This window comes from Crocodylus siamensis, chromosome 11, assembly GCF_052110815.1.
Source record: "Crocodylus siamensis isolate JL-2025a chromosome 11, ASM5211081v1, whole genome shotgun sequence".
NCBI lineage: Eukaryota > Metazoa > Chordata > Crocodylia > Crocodylidae > Crocodylus > Crocodylus siamensis.
The window spans coordinates 34,649,542-34,673,457 of record NC_143405.1 but is presented as its reverse complement, the minus strand read 5'-3'; the positions used below and the strand labels follow the sequence as shown (position 1 = coordinate 34,673,457).

Genomic DNA, 23,916 nt, shown 5'->3' with positions numbered 1-23,916 from the left:
GCGAGGCCGGGAGCCGGGGAACCGGCGGCGGCGAAGCCGGGAGCCGGAGGTCCAGAGGCAGCTGGGCCGGGACTGGTAGAGCCGGGAGCCGGGCGGCAGGGACCGGCGTCAGCGAGGCCGGCCGCCGAGAAGCCCGGAGCGGCGCAGCAGCAGCCTGCAAGGCGGGAAGCGGCAGAGCCAGGGAGCGCCGCGGACCCCGACGGGACGAAGGTAGAAAAGGGACCGGTGGCCATTGCACCGGAGGAAGCCGGGAAGGGAGGCTCGGTCGGAGGGGCCCTCCTCCGGCGGCTGCGGGCCGCTTGGCCGCGGGGGAAGACCCGCGGGCAGGGAGGCAGAGCTTGTAGCCCCGCCCCGGTCTAGAGAGGGAGCCACAAGAGGTAAAGACACCTCAGGACTAGAGGAGCGATCAGCACCAGGGAGACTAGGTGCTGGTAGGACTCCTGGTGAGGGTCCAGCAGTGTGAGGGTACCCCCCCACTGCGGGGCTAGCACGAAGACAAGGGAGCCCTAATGGAGGCTCCCCACCCGGAGGACCGGGCGAGGGTGTAGGGGAGGAGGAGCCCTCAGGACCCCTGGACCTTGGACGTACGGTACGGCACGTGGACCGCCAGCTTCCCGGCACGGGTGAACCCCCATATTTCCATCAAGTCGTGGCAGGCGAGAGCGGCAAAGCGGGACGGTCCAACGCGTACCCCCTCCTCTCCAGGGGACATCCGGGGATTGGGGTCTCACGATAAGTGACGCATCCCCATCCCCTTACAGCATTCATTTACTAAAAAATGAAAAGCAAAATATTTATAAGACAAAAAAATCTTTGCATCAACTCCCCTCCCTATGATCGCTCTTTTAACTCTGATACAGACACATCACCTAGAGACATCACTGATTCCTTACCATAACTTAAATACCAGTTGAATTTTCCCCTTTTCTAAGGATAAGAATTAACATTCAATTCCTATCACTCCATTTTTATGAAATGATAATGAAATAATTGCAAGACGCACGATGCCTAAGAGCTAATTTATTTCTTTCCGTTACAACGCTTAATGGAAGTGTCTTAAGGACATTAGACATTCACATTTTAGAACTTAATAGCTGTTGTTAGGCAGATTGTTCAGTTACTTACTCTACATTTTGCTCACAATTCCAAACCAAGTTATGTATTTTTAACATTATGAAATGTCATGTCAATAACAGAGCAGCAACATTCATTGCCATATGGTTAAATTCAGGGGATTAGGTGGGACTTGACTAGCAAAATGGTCTTGCGCTGCCTTTCTGTAAAGGGGCTAAGTTAATCCCTAGGGAATAGAGCAGCAATGCATTTTCTTAATGATTAAAAAAAAAAGAAAAGAAAAATCAAGTACAAATCAGACTCTATCCCAGTCTGGATAGGTTTCCAAGTTAAGAGAAAACTGAACCAAAACATATACACACAACAATTAAAAACAACCATGCAACATTTGGCTTTCCTTTGCAACAGACATAACAATGAAAGATATCTTTAGTCCATATGCAACTGGTCACTTAAACATCCTTATCTCTATTTCACTTTCTCTAGAGGTTTTTAAAATATGTTTTGAAATTAAATTTCCATTGGGATTTCTTCCTTTCCACTTCCTTATATTGTTTACCTAGCCCCCAACTTTCAAGAGGCAAACACAAGTCTGAAGTCAACATTTAGACTGTAAGCGAAGATGAGAGGAAGGTAAGCCCTACTGAGCAGTTGCCTGAGGAGCAGACCACGCTCGAAAGACCAGAGGCAGGGACACAAGCCTAATAAAGTGCCCCCTTTCCCTCAATAAAGTCTACCCCATCCTTGAGTAAATATTATATTGTTGTATTGGCAAGGGTAATTGTGGGAACTGTGTGTGTATGTGTTGTTTACTTACCTGCTGTTTGCTGCAATTTAATAAATCATTTTATTTGTATACCTTCAGCAATTCTCTTATTTATTTAATACACACGGTGTTAGATACGCATTGGGCAAAGATCCACCCTACCCTTTGGAGGGTTAATCGACAGAAAGCTGCTGTTTGGGTGGGCTTAGATAATTAGAGATTAAATTGATAATTAACCCTCTACAGTTGCCAAAGAAAAGCAAGTATGGGCAATTTTTTATTGTTTAACTATAATATAATAACAGAAAGACACATGTCTTTACAAGAACTGGAGGTCATTCCATACTTTGTACTACTGAAAACGTATATTAAGGGCAAGTTAAAATGGATAAATCATTGGAAATATCAATTGTCTGTATTTGCATCTCTACAACATGATACATTCCATCTCACATCTGAAACAACTGGAGAAAAATAACATCTGAACTTAATTTGGAACTATTGGTGTTTCTGAAGAAACCACTGAACTGATTAATTCTGCTGCATTAAACACCAGTTTAGAGTTTGGACCTGACTGTTTATGTAGTGCATTTCCATTGCTAAAGTAAATGGTAAAAATGAAAGGATTCATAACGCACTATGTTTAATTACTTGAACAACTTTACTGCATAAGAATAGGAGAGGTAAAGGAAAAGATTCAATTGCTTTCTGGAAATCGGCTCAAAAAATATTGCCAAAATAACAACAAACTATGAAAGAAATGAGAAGTGTTGTATGTGGTATTATACAGTATGTAGGTGTACCAGGCAGCTTAGTCTCTTGCTCAAAAGTAAACTGTTCTTAGCCAATTTTATGTTATTTAGAAAAAATTTTCAAAGTTTATCATGAAATATCTTAAGAGCTTTGTAGAACTGGAAGTTGAAAAGGAAAGTTTTGTAGAGAAAAAATAATGCAGGTCCAACCATATTCTGCAGGACATGAAAATCTTATGTATATGTGCATGTAATTCTCAAAATAAGAATGATGGTATATAGCTTTAAAGGAATAATAGAAGCAGGCCCACTCTACTTGTTACAAGTATCACATGATTAACTAGTTAATTGTGCAATTACCTCGAGACCAGCTACATGTGCAAAGTACCTATGACACCACAAAAAGCTCCAAGCAGCTATAAAGTTAGACTTAAAAATATGTACTAACTTTATAGCTGGCTGCTATCAAGCTTTAGTATGAATGTGTAGCAGGGTCTTCCCTGCAGCTGGGAGCTCCTGACACAGGGGTACACTACAGCCAGCAAGGGGTGGTAGTCTAGCTACAGAGGGGACTCTCAGCTGCAGCAGCTGCTGACTGTGGGTCCTGGCAGCACTCCACCTCTCAGTGTTGGGAGCCAGCTAGGTCCTGGCAGACATTAGGCATGGCTGCAATCTCCCAGGCTCATGGGTGTGCAGAGGCCCCAGGGTGGGAGATGCAGCCGCCACAATCTCTCAGCCCTGGGGGTTGCACACACTTCTTTTCTCCGCAGTCTTCCTGCCCCGCAACTCCTCACAGCCTCTGCTTCCGCCACAGACAATGTGCAAGTGCTGACAGTGGGGGGGGCACCACTTCACTGCCACTCCCATCCCTGCTGCTGTCGGATGCTTGCTCCAGACAGGCTGCAGACCCACACCCTACAGCCTGCCGTCAGTGCAGGAATTGTACTGCCATTGCTCCTGCTGGTGCTGGGCCTGGGCTCTCGCCAGGCTGCAGCTCTGTGCTCCATGTCCTGCCAGATTTCTGGAGGGTGCCTATCCCCTGTATCCCCCCCGTACATCACCTATGGCTCCGTGCGCCCCTCCCACCCCCGCTCCTTCCCCTCTTCTGCTTATTGTCAGACAGTGCTCTGGCACATACACGGGAATGTCATTAAATACATGGTCTATCATTAAACTGCTGCCAAAAGCAGCATGTACTCCGCAATGAAAACCAACTATGAGGTTGACTGAATGCAGTCAACACTGAGCATGACTATAAAACATATGGCTCACATTGGGCAAACACTCTTTATTTTTAATATTTCATTTCAAAGACCAAATCAGTTCCAGATTCAGTTGGGCAAAGCCCAATAGTCAAGTTCCAAAATTCAACTGAGCAGAACTCAGTTGCCAAGTCTGTGTGGCCCTACCATTGAGCAAGTATCCTCCCTCCCAGACCCATCAGTCTGAGGCTTCAGATGCTCCCCAAATCCAAGAACTACATGGAAGCCCCTGGCCCACAGGCCTTAGGATTTAGATGACCCTGTTTCACTTGATTTTAGCCAAAAGGCTGAGAAGTGATGCTGATGGTAACCTACCACAAATTTAGATGGGCTACACTAATCTATCTAAGATATACAATGATGAGTGAAAGGACTGAGGAGACAGGCAGAGGAGTTGGGAAGGGTGTGAAGGGAGGGGGAGGGCACTGAGGCAGTCCTTTGCATAATTTGTGGTCAAAAGTGATGGTCATGGACATGCAGGAGTGCAGGCATGCAGGAGTGTGGGTACATGGCTGTGCAGTGTGGTTATTGTAACAGGAATGAAAATGTAAAAGGTACAAAAACTATAAAGGTACATTTTGGACTGTCAAGTGACCCATACTGGTCACAAGCCAGGTTGGTAAAGGTATAGGTGTGTGTTTGTATAAGTGCACGTGTGTGTATAGATATACACATACATACACACACACATACTTGCAAAAAATATATATAGCTTGTACTACATATTAGTGGGTGTGAAAGTGCTGCTCAGAAGTGTATTTATGGAGTATGTGTGCTAAACCTACAGCAGTTTCAAAAAAACATAACATGCATCAATTCTGGATGAACTAAGCATATGGGTACTATATGCAAATTGCTATATCTTTAATTTTGAGGGCATTGTTTTCAAATTTGCTCCTCAGTTCTATGTGCTCATGGAAGGGTCTGCCAGTAAGGAGAGGGGGAAGAGGCAGCCAGGGGAAAAAGATGTGTGTGGGGGGGGGGGGCAAGCAGAGAGCAAAGGGGCTACCCGGCCCCCCAGTTTTATTTTCCCTGCTGGAGCAGTGGGAGGTGGACAAATTAAAGGCAAACCTCCAATAATTAGATTCTATACCTGGAAAATTATAACAAATTTATACATTTTCCATTTATAAAATCTAATTATTGGGCAGTTGTCTTATAATCAAGGTTGTCTTCTATTCAAGTAAATATGGTAATAAACTAATGAGAAGGCAAGCTTTAGAAAGGCCGGAAATAATAGTGAATGGGAGCATTATTGGTAAGATTTAAAAACAATAAAATGCCAGGTTAAGTGTTGGAGAAATAAAGCATACTAGCAGATAAGAGGACAGGAACCAATCATCTCATTTTCTAGATGACTGAAGTAAAACAATTATGAGAAAAGATTGTGTAACCCTTGAAAAGTTCAATGCCATCAAACTAAAGCAACAAATCTTGGTACTTTAAATCTTGGTACTTGGTACTGTGTATACAGCAAGAAAAGAAAAGTTAATGTGCTTGGATGGAAGCTGGAACACAGGATGTGCACAGGAGCAAATAAAATGACAAAGGAGGTGATCTTTCCCACTCTGAAAACAGGCAGGGTAGAGTGGCACCTTATGAACTAACTCATACTCATATGGTAAGGCAATGCAACCCATATGTAAGCAATACAGTAGACATTCTCTTTTGTAAAGGCATTTACTGGGGGAAAGGTCACCCAGCTAGAGGTTCCCTGCCCCTCCAAAGGGGTTAAGCAATCTAATCCACATATCTCTGAGCAAAATTTCTCAGCTGTTCCCTTTCCACTCCACTTGGATGGGCAATCTGCAGGGCTGTGTGCCATACAACCCTGTGCCACAACATGTGCCACAAGTGGGATGGACAGCCTGTGTGTGTGGCACGCAGCAGAGTGGGGAGGAGATAGGTAGCACAGCAACAGATCAGGTGGTAGGGAGCAGAAAGCAAAACAGCAGATCAGGCCGGGGAAGTGTATGGGGCTAATTTATTGTATGCCTGCCAAAAAGGTTGATTGTCACTGTTCTAGATGGCAAAATGTGTGGACATGGTGCATGAGATGTGGCAGTAAGTGCAATCCTAACCATGAGTAAGGTGCCTTTCTAAGGACCTTAGGTGGTAGCTTCTCAACAGCATTACAATTAATGTTGATTGGAGTTTCTCTGTACTCTCCACCCTACAACTTTTCCCTTATGTACATAATCAAACAAATAATCAAACATAAATAAATCTCTGAGTTACACTGGTTCTACGATCAGCAGGAATCTTGACATTCATTCAGACTGAACTAACAGAATTGGAATAGCAGCTAAAAATTTCAAGCGGTTACAGAAACATGCATGGAATAACAACAAACTATCAGCTAAGGTGAAGATGCAACTCTACGAGACTTGTGTGCTGTCATCCCTGCTTTATGGTTCAGGAACATTGACTACATATGCTAGGCACATCAAGAGACAGAACAGCTTCCACATGAGATGTCTGCCTAAGATACTGAACATAAAGTGGGTAGACAAAATACCAAACACAAGGGTACTGGACTGACAAACTTAGAAACCACTGTCAATAAGAGAAGGTTGCAATGGATCACCCATATCAGGAGAATGGGAGGAGACTATATCCTCAAGAATTTTGTACAGTGAGATTCAAAATGGCTCTAGAAAGTGGGGTTGCCCCCTATGGCCCTACCATGATGTGTGCAAAAATGGTATTAGGTCATTCAACATCAACACAGAAAGCTGGAAGGAGCACACAGAATCCCGTCCAATCTGGAGGGAACATCTGGTACTGGGTGCAGCTCAACATGAAGAAGCTTTGATTCTGAGGCTAGAAGAAAGCAAGAAAGAAAGCAGCATGCTGAAAACTTGGACTCCCAACTCAGACAATGTATGGATCAAAGAACTTGTAACACGCCGTGCCACTCTCAAATTGGGCTCGTCAGCCACAAATGGATTCATCAGCATTGGTGACACAGAGGGGGCAAGCATGGGAGTACGTGCACCCTGAGTGTGGCAGCGTGCCCCCCACAAAAAGGTGCTGCCAACACTGCCAGTGGTGCCTGTGTGCAGTCCGTGATTGCCACTGGCCACCGCTGCCGGCAGCATCTGCGGGTGGTCACTGACCACTGAATGGTGCTTGCCAACCCCCCCTGCTGCTGACAGTGCCACCGCTACCACCTGAGGGAATTTACCATGCCCTCTCCCCCCTCCCCCCCCCCAGGGGCACACAGCATTCATGTTCATCAGGCATCTGACTAGACCTCTTATGTGTACACCATGATCCAGGAGATCTATGGTTGCCTACTACATAATCAAACAATAGTGCACAGCTGTGTCTCAAATTTGTTACATCAGATGATGATCACTCTGAAACAAACCTATTCATTTGTCAGACTGTGAAAGAAGAAAATAATTAATGCTTCAAAATGAAGTATATAATTTTGAATTTTTTAGAAACTGTAGTTAACATTTTAATTTAAAAAATCCTTTGTGGTATTTTGTCCTCTATTCCTCACTAAAACTAGAAGGGATGCATTGGCAATTGTCATAGCTATAAAAACAAATCCTCATGTTTTAAAAAAACAAACAAACAATAAACTGCATAAATTAGAAAACTTTGCCCTGAAGAATAAAATTTGTAAACATTTTGGAAATCATCATATGGAAACTCTCTGGAAACCATCAGATGTTAATTAGGGGGTGGGAAATGTGGTATTAAATGCAATTTCCACTTCCCTATGCAATTTTGTCCTAAATTAAAAGTATTTTAAGTGACTTGGTAGAAACTTTTTCTGGACTTATTGAAATCCAGTCTCAGGGTGACTTTTATTTACCCCTATACCTCTAAAGGCAAAAGGCACTTTCAAATTGTATTATATTTTTGGATAGATGAATCTATAATAATAATAGGCTTTTTGTCTGTCTGGAGCACACTGATTGGTTGTCTCAGTAGCCAATCACAAAGCATACGGGAACATCTCCTAGCTAAAAAGGAGGTGTACACCCAATGGAAGGGAGGGGCCAACATCAGGGAGGACTATCCCTTGGATGCTTAGGGCTGTAGGGGGCCAGTCAGGAAAGCGAAGGTGGAGATGGAACTGGGACTAGCTACCTGGATCAAGGATAACAAGAAGTCCTTCTTTAAATACATAGGAGGTAAAAAGAAGGTACCGGGTAACGTGGGGCCTCTGCAAGACACGCTAGAAAAACTGGTCGTCGCACCTGATGACAAAGCTAACCTATTTAACAATTTCTTCTCCTCCATTTTTCTGAGCAGGGACCGGGTCACCCCCCCCCACCAGGACCCCCATAAGCCCCAGAAGAGGCGCACCCAGGCCTAGGGTCAGTGAGGACCTAGTCAGGGAATTTCTGGAGGGACTGGACGCATTTAAATCAGCTGGTCCTGACGATCTCCACCCCAGAGTGCTAAGGGAATTAGCACAGGTCACTGTGGGACCCCTGGCACGGCCTTATGAGCACTCGTGGTGCTCTAGCATGATGCCAGAGGACTGGAAAAGGGCCAATGTGGTTCCCATTTTCAAAAAAGGGAGGAAGGAGGACCCAGGAAACTATAGGCCTGTTCATCTTACCTTGATCCTGGAATAATTTTGAGAGAATTACCCTGGCGCATGTCTGCAAGGGGCCAGCAGGGGAGATTATGCTTACAGGCAACCAACATGGGTTCATTAGAGGCAGGTCCTGTCAGACCAACCTGGTGGCCTTCTATGACCAGGTCACTAAATCCTTAGATGCAGGGGTAGCAGTGGACTTAGTCTTTCTGGACTTTAGGAAGGCCTTCAACACTGTCCCTCACCCCCTTCTCATTAAAAAGCTAGGGGACTGCAGCGTCGACACCTATACAGTCAAATGGGTCACTAAATGGCTGGAGGGCTGCACCCAGAGAGTGGTGGTGGACAGGTCTTATTTGACGTGGAGGGATGTGGGCAGTGGGGTTCCGCAGAGCTTGGTCCTTGGGCCTGCGCTGTTCAACATCTTCATCAGCAACTTGGATGAGGGGGTAAAAAGCACCCTGTTCAAATTTGCAGATGACACTAAGATGTGGGGGGAAGTGGGCATGCTAGAAGGGAGGAATAGGCTGCAACTGGATCTAGACAGGTTACAGGGGTGGGCGGATGAGAACAGGATGGGTTTCAACACTGACAAGTGCAAGGTACTGCACCTGGGGGGGCAGGGAAGGGGGAGAGAACCAGCAGCATACCTACAGGTTGGGGAACTCCCTTCTTGTCAGTGCAGAGGCAGAAAAGGATCTTGGAGTCATTATTGATACCAAAATGAACATGGGCCGGCAGTGTGGGGAGCGGTCAGAAAGGCCAACCACACCTTGTCATGCATCCACAGATGCATCTCGAGCAGGTCCAAGGAGGTGATCCTCCCCCTCTATGCGGCACTGGTCAGTTGGAGTACTGCATCCAGTTCTGGGTGCCAAACTTCAGGAGGGAGGTAGACAACATGGAGAGGGTCCAGAGGAGGGCCACTGACAAGATCAGGGGTTAGCAGGGCAGGCCCTACGAGGAGAGGCTAAGAGACCTGAACCTGTTCAGCCTCCACAAGAGAAGGCTGAGGTGGGATCTATTTACAAACTAGTCAGGGGGGACCAGCAGGCATTGGGGGAGTCCCTGTTCCCCCCCGCGCTACCAAGAGTGACTAGAAATAACGGTCACAAGCTGGCAGAGGGTAGATTCAGGCTAGACATCAGGAGGCGCTACTTCACTGTCAGGGTGGCTAGGATCTGGAACCAACTTCCAAAAGAAGTGGCGCTTACTCCTACCCTGAGGGGGGGGTCTTTAAAAGGAAGCTAGATGAACACCTTGCCGGGTTCATTTGACTCTTTTCTGCCATGGCAAGGGGTCAGACTTGATGATCCGCTGGGTCCCTTCCGACCCTACCAACTGTGAAACTATGTTACTGAAAGAACCAATCAGAGTGCTCCAGACAGAATAAGCATGTTATTATTATAGATCCTGAGGCATTTGAAACAGATATGCAGGCAAGTCAGAGCTAGAAGGAAGCACTGGGCCCCCCATCACAGAGTGGGTAGGCTCCGCCAAATGGGAGGGCAGGGGGAAAGTGGTGAGAAGCCCAATCCCCCTCCTCCCGCAGTCTGCCTGCCTCTCCTGTGGCCAGAAGACAGCTACTGGAGGGCCCTGAGCTGCAGGGGGCCCCAGTGTTTCCCTATGCGGCAGTGTCACCCCCCTGCAACTGCTCGGGTGGGGTGCCAGTGGGGGGGTGCTGCCCAGGGGACACTGCCACCACAAATGGAAGCACCAGGGACTCCTGCAGCTCAGGGGTTATGTGACCCACTGGGAGCTCACACCCCAGCTGTGCGAGATGCAGGCAGGCTCCAGGACAAAAAAAAAGTTCAGGACCCTCGATGCTTTTTATTTTTTTCCCCTCAGCAGAGCCTGCCCATACAAGCTGCTGCTGGGTCAAGCAGCCCCTGAACGGCGGAGGTGGTTGGTTCTTCCTTCTGTGGCAGCAGTGCCCTGTGGGGCCACCTGAGCAGGGTGCTGGCTGCATGGGTGCAGCCCCAACTCGTAGGCATCACTCATCGGATCCAATGGTGCATGGGGTGTTGGAAGCCTAGGTATGCTTGGGAAAGCTTGGGCTTGGCGGGCTTCCAGCACCCCATGTACTTTCCCTCGCCACCTTCCCGCCACCTGGGACTGCCTGGGAACTGGCTGGCTGCCACGGGAAGGCAACAGGAGAGTGGCTTGTTGTGCTGGCAGTTGGAGAAGGCAGTAGGGATGGTGCACAGGGCACTGGAAACCTGCCAACCCTGAGCTTCCCTGAGCATGCCTGGGCTTCCAGTGCCCTGTGCACTGTCCCTGCTGTCTTCTCTGGATAGGTCCCTTGTACACATGAGGAATATCACTGTAATTTGTAACATAACAAATTAAAATACATGGGATGTGTTTTAGTTTGCTACATAAAAAAGTCATTTAAAACAAAGTATGCTGCCAAACATGTACACTGTTATGCAATTAAATCATTAAAAAGGGCAATTAAACCACTAAAAGGGGCAATTTCCTTATGTGTACAAGGGCCCACTTATTCTATGACTATGATCAAGTCATAAGGGCAGACTTTTCACAAAATACGCATTTATATTCCTAAGCCTGTGTTTACACATGGACAGCTTTAGTATCCTTTTTGAGGATGTGAAGTTTTGATTCTGTTAAAGTATTCGGTCAAAGGATAACTAAAAATCCTGTATTTAAAAAAAATACTTTTGCAATAAAAATTTAAATCGCAAATGTTTTGCAGGTTTCAGCTAGTTCCTGAGTAATGATTCAGACCTAGAATCTAATGGAGAGAGGCAATTCCTCCTAGTAAATATTTTGTATGTTCTACTCTTCCCTCTGGGAAAGAAAAGCCCATAACTATTGTACAGCTGAAGTATCTTTCATCACCAATAAGTAATTACCAGTTTCTCATTCAAATTTCTACAGGCCCCATCTACCCTATTGTTGCATTTGTTGACTCTACAGCATGAGTCAGTCTCTACAAGGTGTGCCACTGCTTCTTGTCCCTAGGGAAACAAAGATCTGTGCTTGTGTGGACACAGCATCTGGGTTTATCCTGTGAATCATGCTCTCACATCTCCCAATGCTAATATTGTGTGGCATCCTTAAAAGGACCTTGAGACGCCCTAGTTAAGAATCACTGGTCTATACATAGCTAAATTATTCATCCAAGCTGCAAATCACCTCTCTTCCCGACTTCTGCAACGTTCAGTCTGGACTCCTACCTTGTCCCTTTTCAACCTGTATGGAAGATTTCAAAATAACATTCTTTACTTGCCTGATGCATCAAGAAGGTATAGAACAGTGCTGCTCACCTCCTCCTCCTTTCAGTCTTAACCAGGAAGATACCTCCTTTCTACAGAGATTTTGCTTCCTTCTCCATAGCTAAACACCCACCCCCCCCTCCCCTGGTCAAATTTATTTATCACTTTGTTTTTACAACAAAGTAACAAATAAACAATGCTCTGAAAAATTCCTACCATCAGGCAATGAGATGACTCGGTCTCTTCACTCCTGTTGCATTCCATCCCCCTCTGCAGACTGTGTGTTCAAAAGAGTTAGTTCTTCAGTGCAGCCATTCTATCCTCTAATTATCTATAAACTTACAAGCATATACACTGACGACATATAAGTGTTGACAGTGGGGGAAAGGGGCAAAATTCTACGCCATTGCTGCTGCCAGGCACTGGCTCTGGCTGTGCTGCAACCCATGCCCTGTGCCCTACTGTCAGCGCAGAAAACTGGGGGAGTAGGGGATGTGCCCCCCATCCGTACCTCCAAATTCACTGCCAATGGATATATAGTCAACATAGCATTCTACATCACTGTACATTCACAAGCTGTAAAACCTGCCGATTCATATTATCCAAATGTATTGCACTTCATTAAATATGAATCTAAATATGGTTTAAAATAACAACCATCATAAGCTACATACCACTTGGAACAACATTCACAAATTCTTCAAGCTGTTGGCAAGTTCTTTAATCTACAGTAATCATGTTTCCTTGTATAACAAGTTTTGTGGTATCTATAATAGTGGCTCTCTATAGTAACAATAGTCTTAGTGTTACACATCTCTCTTATGTGCCTGAAGTATTAATCAGATTCCATATTTAAATATGAAATTACAGTACTTCTGGTAATCTTTTCAAAATAGACATGCTAATCAGCATACAGGCCCACACCAAATACAAATGTACACAAGGTTTCCATGGCCTTACACATGGATTTTAGGGCATATACTTAAACACGTTACTATATTTTTACAATAGGAATATAGAGTGAAAAGGCCTCTGAAAAACAGTGTCCTCTCTTTCAGTTTTGTTTTTACTATAAAGCATCTGAAAAATAATTAAAACTCTTTTATCTGCTTTCTTGATATTAAAAAAATAATGTTTATCCACAGACAAATTCCTCTAAGAGCAGGCTTATAAGAGCCCACTCTTTTTAAACTGGAGCATTCTTTCTAAATTGGACAGATAATATCATGAGATTTTATTTTGCCATCACTTTCCTGGTGAACTGTAGATGTGTAGGTTTTGTGCCCAAACTACTGATTCTGTATTTACTTTTCAGTAGTGGCTCCCTGATAGCAAGACCTATTTTTCTACTAAGCAAATATTTTCTATTTAAAAATAAGTTAAAACCTTAGTGGTAGCATTGAGGTGATGTTGTTGCTGTGATGGTCAAGGAAATATGGAAGAGATAAGAATTCTTGTGGGTGATCTCTTTTACTGAGTCAACTGTTTGGTTGGTGGAGACATAGGCAAGCTTTTGGGTGTCACAGTACTGGTCCTCAGGCCTCTGAGACATTTTCAAGTTCTTTCTGACATACACATAAAATGCTTTCCATTATTATTTATTTATTGATGAGAAGGGAAGGGCATCAATTCTGTTCAATTAATAAAAAGGTTGAGCTCAGTTAATTTCAACCGACTTACTGGAAAGCCTTGTTTATTAGCAACCTTGTATTATTTAATCAAAATAAATACTCATGTTGTAAACAGGTGCTATTAAATAATTTCCTAGTCAACATCAGTTTAAAAAAAATGCTGATTCTGTACTCCAAAAATACTTAGCAAAAAAAAGCATCCAGCAAAATTCATTTTCTATTTTTCATTTCTAAAACTAATTTTTCTTGTTTTCCAGAAAATTAACTACCACCAATTAGTTATATAAAGATGCATTTTAAATAGCTTGCTTTTGGTTTAGTCTTCCTAAAGTTTAGGTTCCTGTGAAAAGGAGTGGTGGTATTAACCAAAATAAGTCCACCAAACAGAAACCTGAAATCTACACCTAAAAAAGGAGGAAGAGGAATTGTTTTCAATTTTTTGAGCAGCGCCTAGATGTGATTATATAAGAACTTATAGCTATGTAAAGGGATAGAGACTGATCTGTACACATTTATACAGACAGACAGACATACAAATACCCACTCATCAGTTAAAGCAGGAGTATCAAAGAAAGTCCATGGGCTGACCTCCAGTACTGCCCCTGGGTCTGGAGTTGACCTACATGCCTGATGCAGTGCCTACCTGGCCAGTTTGGGATGTGTTCTACAGGTGGCACCTACACTGGCTAAGCTAAGACCTGTGCTGGAACAAGTGCCCTTCCTAGCCACCCTCATGGGAGGTGCTGTGTGCAAGGATGGGTCCTGGACTGGTTGTAGTGGGTATCACAGGTGGCACAGTCCTGCAAGAGTAAGTACCACATGTTCTGGGTCATGTATACACAGAAGTGGGGGCAGCATCCAAATCCACCCCATGGGGCTCACCATGTACTTTTCATCCTACCCATGGACCAGCCACACACCATTCATCTAACCCCTGGGGCCAAATAAGTTGGCTGAACTCTGAGTTAAAGGATTCCTATGCTCTGGTGTGTGTCTCTGTATCTGTCATACAGAAATAGTAAAGGAGGGATATTTTTTGTCTTGAGAAAAATCTTTAAATATGAAGGTAATTCTATAGGTTGTTTTGGTACAGCATATGAAAGGTGTATATGTTAGAATATAAGTAACGGAGAAGTTGCTTTTTGTTCAGCGTTCTAGCTGACCAACAAAGTTGTATTCTATCTTGGGTCATTGCAATAAGACACTAAACATTGGAGGATTTTGTAAACTTTTTTCCTTTATCCCAGGTAGAAAAACTGTTTAGTTATGTGTTTATTTTGAAGAATGAAACAGAGATAAGGAAGTCTGTGATCATCCCTTATGTACAGCATGTGCCCTCTTCTTTCTCTGTCAAGAAGCCTTATTACATAGATAAGCACAGGAGCCAATTTGACAGACAGGCGACTGCAAAACCTGATTTATTACTAAATAATAGGTACCTTCACCTTACCAATTCACATCTGTAGTTAGAGATCTCCTGAGATACAATATCTTTTGTAGTAACAGTACACAGAGTGACTACTTTTAACTACAATTTGTGGACCAACGCATCACCAATTTCCATCTGATGACCCTGTTATGCTTCCCTTTAAATACAAAATAAATAAATAAATTGCATTCATTTCTTATTTATTCTAAGTGTAACAGGGGCTTAAGCAGAAGCCCTGTTACTAGGGCAACCACGGGAGTGGGTAACCATGGGGAGCACCCCACACAGGTGAGGGGAGTTAACCGGATAATTAACCCACCACTGCCTGCATAAGCCCAGCAGCAAGGGAATGTACTTTGCCCTTGGGCACTGGAGAAGGAGGAGGAGGAGACCACTGACAAGGGAGAGAGGGAGAGACGAAGTGAGATGGCATCTGGAGCAGGGCCAAGGACTGGTGACACAGAAGAGTCGCGGCCAGCTGATAAGGAGCCGGGGTACTTACTGAAAGCACATGGATAGGACGGTCAGCCCAGGGAGGACCTGGGGCTCCTGGAGAACAAAGTGGCAAGAAGAACCCTGAGGCAGAGGGTCCCAGGGCAGTGTGTAGAGGGTGAGCGCCATGCGGGGCCATCTGCCCCATCATGCAGCTAAAGGTTATGGTGGGTTCACTTTTGGGCATGGGGAGGCTTCAGCGAAGCCACTTCCCTGCTGGGAGCTGATAGATGCAGTAGAGACACTCCTTGCTAATGAGTTAATTGGCATGGTGGAGATAGCTTAACGTGGCTGGGACATTCCCTGACTTAACAGTTAAATTAGAGAGGCTGTATCCCTTCCCCTGCTAATGAGGCAATTAATGCAGAGGAAGCAACAATGTAGAACTGTTATGAATAAAGCCAGCACTGGGAAACTAACCATCTGGGTGGTCTGTGGTGTTTTCTCACCCTCAAGGGGTAACACTGAACATCTTTTTCTTTCAATCAAAGTCACGGCAGGCGAGTTCTGAGGGGAACCGAGACAGTCCCAACCACCCTTCCACACTAAGCACCAATACGGTTTGTTTTCATGCATCCATCTACTTTATATTATGTAATGTAGTTTCTACAGCTTATAAGAACATTTCTGAAACAATTTTACACCTCCCACCACTTCAGAGGCTATCCTATATCTTGTGGATCCAAGAATGGCCTTTCAAAGGAACAGCTTCTCTCTCTGTACATCAAGAGTCATTCCAACCACCATCCCTTGTGTTCCCCATACCCAACCCAGATCCTTTTGGCTCCCACATATCTGAGGTAAAATTTATAAAAGTCTCATTGAAATAATACATGCTGGACGTGTCTACATGATATGCTATGTCATCATAGGCATAAGCTGTGGCAACATAGTGTTGGCAGGCACAAACTGTGATGCGGATGCTATGTCGCCATAGTAATAAACTACAGCACCATAGCAGCTAAAAATAAGCGTGCACCACCAGGACTGCACAGTACCAGCAGGTATGCACAGTCATTTAGTACTTGGTAAAACAAGCACTAAATGACCGTGCAGTACCAAATGTGCAGTCAGGAGCACAAGCAGATGTGCCCTCTACCACCTGCTAATTCCAGAAACACTCAAAACTACAAAATAACCCAAGAAAAATGGAGAAATGCCAACCTATGAGTCCTCATTTTTTATTCATAATGTATTTCCTGATGCACTATTCTGTCAGAACTAGGGCTGCACTGATAACAATTTTTTGGGCCAATTCTGATGGCTGATTATTAACCAGCCATATCAGCCAATACCTATCTGATAGCTGATATGCAGCCTGGCTTCTTGAAGAGCAGTTTCTGGCTGATACATTTGTTGGGGGGAAAGGGTGTGGAGGAGAGAAGGGGAGTGGGGCACAGCCCCAGCCTAGCTCCCCCCACCCCCTGCTGGGAAGAGGCCGGTGAAGCCCTCAGGCCTGAGCCTGCAACAACTAGCCTGCCCTTGCCCCATGCACAAATCTGGGGGACAAATGGCCCCCATCCCTCCCTCAGGGGTATGTGCAGCGGGGACCTGCCCCCCCTTCCCACCTCCCGTGACCCTTGGACAAGCCACCCAGGCTCCATCCTGTGCCCCACACCAGCTGGGCAGCACCAGCCCCTGCCCATGAACCAGCTCCACTCCTTCCCTTACTGCAGGGGGCCTCAATCTGCCCCCCTCACAGCCTTTCCCCACCACAGACGTACCAGCTGGACGCTGCTCTCCAAGCTGCTGGGATGCATACCTGGTTGCATGCACACATGCAGCATTTATTGGTGACATTATCAGCCACAACAGCCAAAAAAAGCCAATTGCTGATAACGTCAATTTTCCTTTTATCGGTGCCAATACAATATGAACTGATATATTGGTGCATCTCTAATGTGGGTTCCTGTGAAAGCAGCAGTTCTATAGTAACAATTTCACTACTTCTGAGGAGGAGAGTTAGCACAGACCACCCAGCTATCACTTGCATATGGGAAGTAAAATAAACATTCTTTAATTGTTCTACCTGAAACATCTACTGTCATTTAGTGATTTTCTGTTTTTTAATAGTCCATTGTCCCAGGATTGATCAGATCATGCAGCATGTCTTTTGAAGCTGGAAACACTAAGCAGATCATGCTTTATGCCTCTACCCATTACCTCCTGGAGCCAGGGGCCAGAGTGCCCCTCCCCCCCAACAACAGCTGGCAGGAAGGGGGAGATGGCAGGGAGGAGAGTGGGAAGGGGAGGGGACAATCACCAGTGGCAGTGCGTGGCTGCCTGCTGCCCATGGCCACCCACCCTGGCAGCCTACCGGCCGCTGCCTCTGGCCGTGGATGCCACCACGTGCAAGTTCCCCTCCTCCCCCATTCCTGGGAGGCAGCAGTGGCACAGGGTTAAACAGCGAGGGTGAGGGGGGAGCAGGGAAGGGAGGGAAGCCAGACCCTGACCCGAGGCAGCAGGGAGGGAAGGCATGGCGCAGACCTCTGTCCCCGCTTCTCTCCTTCCCTTGTCATGCTTGACTGGCAATTTCCTAGTTCTAATATTATTATCATATGAGCGTCTGCCCTGGAGGACATGTGGAAGGTAGCTGAACTTATAATCATCTGGCTCCAACTACAAATGGCATACATGGCAGAGCCTGAACAGACTGAGAGTGGGTCTTGGAAAATGCAACTTTCTTTGATTGCTTGCACAGAGGCCCCATGATTTCATGAGAGTTTGTCAGGAGAAGCAAACCATGGATCATCTCCTGAGATGCCCTGTAGCACCACAATGTACCCCACAAGATCTGGCAACACCAACACTAGAAGCAGTGGCCTGTGCAGAATATTGGGAACAGACCCAATTGGATTGGAGACATGATTAAAAAGATCATCAAATTATTAATTTGTGGAAAGACAATGTTAAACATTGTTTTCAGCAATTAATATAACCTCTTAGCACTCTCTCCACAAAGAACGCACATTTTAACTGCCTGGTAAAGTAGTTAATATGTATCACGCACAATTTATTGACATAATTTTAGTCAGTGTGTGTGGCACAGACAGATCAAGAGTTTAGTGCATATAAATCATTTGCTCAGAAAATAACATAACTGTGTAATTGCCAAATAATACAATGAATATGAAATGTATTTTTACAAGTGCTACTCAAAGAGATATTATTTGCAGGAAGAATGACTCACAGGACAGCAAGTTATACACTATAGTTACAAGAAGACAGAAAAGAAATTTGAAATGAAATTAAAAAATGGTCAAGAAACACATTTGCAAAAACAGCTGTTGCACTGCTATATTTTTAAATAGCTTTGCTATGCCTTCACATCCTCTTCTAGCAGTAGTTTTCTTTCTCTCTTTGTTTTTTTTTTTCTGGACTTTCAGTTTGGGTTTGCTTTTGTTGGCTCACATTCTCAGCAGACACTAGACAAATAATCTTTCCAACATTATAGACCCCTTTTAAACTGCATGTCTCAACTCCATCCCTTGGACAAAAAAGTTGACGATTTAATTCTTCCCAGATTTATCATATTCATTTCTTCTCTATTTTACTATTCTTCTTGCTTTGCTAGTAGGAAAAGCAACAAGCCTCTTGGATTGCTAGTTCAATCCATGTTTATATTTATACCTTTTTTCTAAATATATTGTGTTACCATGATTTTGTAAGATATAAATCCATTAATCTATCTAAGAGCAGAAATAGAATTGGATACTTCTAAAGGGAGCAAGGATGTATGGTCAACATGTCAGTAAAATAAAAACTGTAACTAGTGATAGTGGAATAAAATGACAAAGATGATAACACATGGAGTAATTGATAAGACCCTGCCATCGCTACTTAGAGATACCGTCAAACTTCCTCAGGCCTAGTGTTAACCTTGATGCCTTGAACGAGTTTCAAGCATGATAATTAAATTGTTTACCTAAATTCTTTCTTCATTTTCAGCTGTAGTGATTATTTTTCAAGTCTTGTTTTGCACTGTTGTATAATATTGCTGTGTGTCTTGAACAATTACTGCATACAGGGGTTTGTAGGTGATACCTACATATAACTCCTAATTCTGAAAAGCATTCTTATTAATCACAACATTAATGCATGTGTTCAAGTCCCATACAGGTCCGTGACATAATTTAAGCACATGCTGAATGTTAAGGATATACTTACATGCTGCCTTGAATTGCAGTCACGGATTATAAAGTACAACTGTAGTGAAAACATTAAGCCTTTAGGGTTTGAAATACGTAAACACATGTAAACAGTCCGTAATTGAATGAAATGATTTCTGTGTTACCCCAGAGTATTGTTACTTGTGCTGCACTTGTGAAATACACAAATAGTAGATACAGTCTTATGGACATAATTTTAAAGAAATATGGTATGATATTTATCCCATGCATGCAGGTAATCCACTTTCTTCAAAGTGATTATTTCAACTATGCTGCTATCCTTCTTCCAACCCTGTTGAGTTTCTCATCTTTATGTCTAACACAGTGATTCTCAACCAGGTTGACACAGGACCTGGTGGTACTGTGAGAATTTAAGGGTGGCACTTACACATGATTCACAAGATAAACCCAGAGATTGTGGTCTTTCTGAATTCTTTGCAACAGAAGAATTGCTTTATTATTTTTCTGTAGTCCAAAACTGAGTCCGCTAAGTGGGGGTACCTTGAGCCTAAAAAAGGTTGAGCATCACTGCTTTAACATTACAGATACAGTTGTATGCACTATAAAAGGGCATTGTCTTTATTTCTCATGGCTTATGTTGTTACCCCATTGCTCTCCGGCCTTCCTCTATTTGTTTCATAGATTAAATTGTATGTGATCACCATTCTGTGCTAGCTTTCTTTTGGCCCTTGCGGTGGCTGCAGTGATTAATCCAGACTCATTTTCTTCCAGCCCTTTCATGGTAGCTATTCCCTCTGAATTTCTGGATCCTGATAGTGCTGCTCCTTACACTCACATTACACAGTGTCTCCAGTGGCTCAATAAAACCTAGTGAGTCTGTTCCCACATCACGTGGAGGAGTAATGCATTTCCTCCAGTTTGCTCCTGGATTGTGTAATGGTTTCAGCTGCAGAGCTTGGTTTGAATCTGCCTAGGACAGGAAGCCATCCTGATTCTCAGACATTCAAGGTTGAACACTCAAATTGTTCTGTCACACAAATACTGTTTTTCTATATGGACCCTTTCCTGCTACTATCCATTTGTCTGTTTATCTAGGAATTTGCAAATGTGCTCAAGGAGCAACCAAAGTACCAACAACAGTCTACGCAACTGCATTCACCCTGACCCCGCCCTCTCACCCTTTGGTCCCAAGGTGCTGATTAAATGTGAGTGCTTTAGGTTTTTATTTAAAATATTTATTTAGTAATATTTGCTCTGGGGGCCCTTCTTGTTTTACTTTTCAAAGCAGCAGGCAGCAGCCCCTCTAAAAAAATATGCCTGCCCTTTCATGGCTCCTTTAAGTATCTAGGTTTGATCTCCATTATTCTCTTCTCTCTGCCTAATTACCGGCATACACAGTTGATCCATTCTTCCTTCCCAACTGCATTTTCACTCAAATCTCAGCCCATCAACTCAGCACAATTGTTACAAAACAAATGAGGTCCAATTTGCTGACTATAAGTTCTCTGACATTTTCCCCCTCACCATCAGGGGGGCACGTGGCCCCCCAGCAGCCAGTCAGCAACCGGGGGGGGGGGGGGTCCTATGGCTGGTTTCACCAACTGGGGGGGTCCCCTATGTGGCCGATCATGCCGACCCGGAAGCGCAAGCAGGGGACCCCGAATTGCCAGTGGTGCTCCCAGAAATGCCAGCAGTACTTCTCCTGGTGCCCCCACTCTCCAGCCAGCACTCACGGGGGGGCACTGGCATTCCCACCTGCCCCTCCTGCCCTTTGCCAAAGTGGGGAGCACTGACTGTCAGGGGATGCACCAGTGCTCTCACCCTTGTGCACCTCCTATGCATTGCCACTGACTGAGACCATTCACTAGATCTCTGCAGTGATTCCACGGTATTTTAAGTTCATTGTGCATCATTAAAGGGGCAGAATAAAACAAAATACATTTGAAGCCTGAAACTGCTTTTTAAAGCTTATACATTCTAACCATTATAAGAAAACTGCTCTATAATAATTTTGATATGCACAAGTACTCCTTGTTTTGCTCAGCAATATATTGTACATAAAGAATAGTTCCGATATATTGCTGCAGTGACTAGCACCCAAACAGAGGTCAGAGAATGGAATGCCTTCACAGATCTCAGGTACTTTATCAATAGGTACCCTGAGCCTATTAATCAGATGGTCATTGGTATGTTAGCAATTCACTACAACAACAATCATCATGGATTGTATCAGAGTACATTATAAGCCACTGTGGTATCATTAAGAAAACACTATGTGGGAACAGAGGAAAAAAAACAGGTGAAGAAATATGCTGTGCATGTGTAGTGGCTGGTTGTCAAGATTTAACAACTTGGCTATTTAACTTTAAGAAGCAGCAAAAGCAATTAGTTTAGGCTCTTAAAATTTAATTAGTAGCATTGAGACCAATGTTTATGGTTAAACAACTCATGACATGGAAATCCACCCTCAGTGCAATTTCTTTACAGAATTTCCCCTTAAGTTATAATGAGGGCCTCCTCCCTAAACAGGATACTGATGAAACACATCTATTTTCAGTCCTTTTCATGCACCTTCTAAGAAATCTGACATGCCTTTCATTCAACAGTATATGGATTTCCTATTGGAGCAACTCATACTTAAATCAACTAACACTTGATTTAAGAAATCTTTGTTACTGACACCTATGTTGCTACTCCTTTGCTATTACAGACATCAAGAAGGTTAGTTGCTGAATCAAACTGGAGTCATGATTATGAAAATGTGCTATCCACTTCACAAGAGTTATGCTACCAGGTGAACTGGGCTGAATTAAACCAAATATTTGAAAACGGGAAAACCTGCAGCATCGCACAGAAAATTAAACAGGAAGCTATTTTACTATGTCATGGTACAATATATTCAAAGAGAAGTCCATATCAGAAATAATAGGAGGACCCAAACAAACAACAATACAGCAAGAACTATGGCCAATGTTAATTTCAATGGGGCTTTAGATTTCAAACAATTCTTGTGCTAATGTAGAATATGTATTTTTTTTAAAGTCCAACTAATAAAGTTATTTTATACTCTAAAAAATAAAATCTCTGTATAAAAACAAATTGTGAAATATTTTACAGGGGTTTTCAAAGTAAGTTTCCCATGGAAAAAAGCTTGACAATCTTAGTATAGTTTTATCAATATATATAATTTTGCATGATTCATTCTCTAAAAGTTTATTTTTCATTATTATGCCTGGGGGATTAACATATATAGTAGTCATTAGCATTGGGAAAGCTATTAAACAAAACTAATCTCTCAATGCTTGCAATTTTAGCATAGTTAGCTAACACAGTTTCAATGTATATGACCACTTGCATGCTATGGCTTTATTTGGAAGAAAGTTGGTATTGACTATAACATAGAAAAAGTTGCTACTGTATGTGCAGCAAATTCCTGTGGTTAAAATTCAATACTAAACTGCCAATGTATTTCTGTAGGCAATAACACAATTCAGCCCTTGCTGAACTCACTCTAACATCAACTCCCAAAAAGTAGTCTCACAGATGCTTCTAAATGAAACACACACACTGTGGTCAGAAAAATGCAAACATGGTTGTTAACAATTAAATACTCTTAAGGACAACATTTAGGGCTTTATAAGATGAGAAAAGTTCTCACATGCTCAAGTACATTAAACACTAGGGGCCAAGGGTGCACATTCATACATAATACAGTAACTCCATTACCATTCAAACATTCTACAGTTTACTGGATGCAGACTTGCCTCAAGAAATTCATAGCACCTTTGGGTAAGGCAACAACAGTATGTGTTTATTGAAATCTACATCTGGTAGTAATTTGTTCAGCAGCAAGCACCTTTTTTTTCAAAAGGTAAATGATCTACAGGGTCCCATATAGCCTGCAACTGTTCATTTGTACTCAGATGTGCATTGTACAATTTATGTCCTTAATTATAAAAAAAGTTTTATCAACCCATTTCTGCATGTTGTGTAATTTCTTATTCTTCACATAATAACAGAATGTGTCTCTAGCACCTGATTCATTAATCACTGTAACAGAATGTATTGCAAGAGAACAGATTTAACCTCAAGATACATATTTTTTAAATCTCAGATTTTTAAATGGGGTTTTACTTTGCAAAAGATAAAGGAATCTGTAGGTTTTAAAATCCAACAACCAGAAGATCCCTTATTTCATATATATCCTAAATGAGAATCATTTGAGAAACATGCTAAAATGGATGGATCCAAAATTATGGCTCAGTTCAAATGACACCTGAGTCTGTAATACCTGTCATACAACAGCAGACTTAATTGAACTTTAGGTGAGAAGGAACCCGCAGAAAGAAGGCCATTGTGAAACAGAGGGGAGAGTATTTCCCTTGCTGAGCACTTTCACCTTCCCAGTGGCTGGTCAAAAGAAAAGATGTTGACCGGCTCTACACTCCCTCTCAATAACTTACAAAATTGCCTGGGGTTTGTGACACACTTGTGGCTGTCCTGCCCTCATAATGCAAGTATGGGAGTTCTCTTCTCAACAAAGGATCATAGGAAAGTAGGGCTGGAAGGGACCTTCT

At 43.5% G+C, this 23,916-nt stretch overlaps 1 protein-coding gene across 7 annotated transcripts in view; it reads right to left on the bottom strand.

Annotated features, from left to right (window-relative positions):
- Positions 1 to 23,916, bottom strand: part of ATG7 (autophagy related 7) — a 314,637-nt gene that overhangs the window by 111,890 nt on the left and 178,831 nt on the right. For 4 of the 7 annotated variants that reach the window (XM_090021024.1, XM_090021025.1, XM_090021031.1 and 1 more), the window contains exon 19: positions 6,546 to 6,677. The exons of 2 other annotated variants lie outside the window; for them this stretch is intronic. In XM_090021024.1, coding sequence (XP_089877150.1) covers positions 6,567 to 6,677 — 111 coding nt within the window. In that variant the 3' untranslated portion in view covers positions 6,546 to 6,566. Of the gene's footprint in view, positions 1 to 752; positions 772 to 6,545; positions 6,678 to 23,916 lie in introns of those variants that run through there. One more of the 7 variants, XM_090021030.1, reaches the window with a different exon arrangement.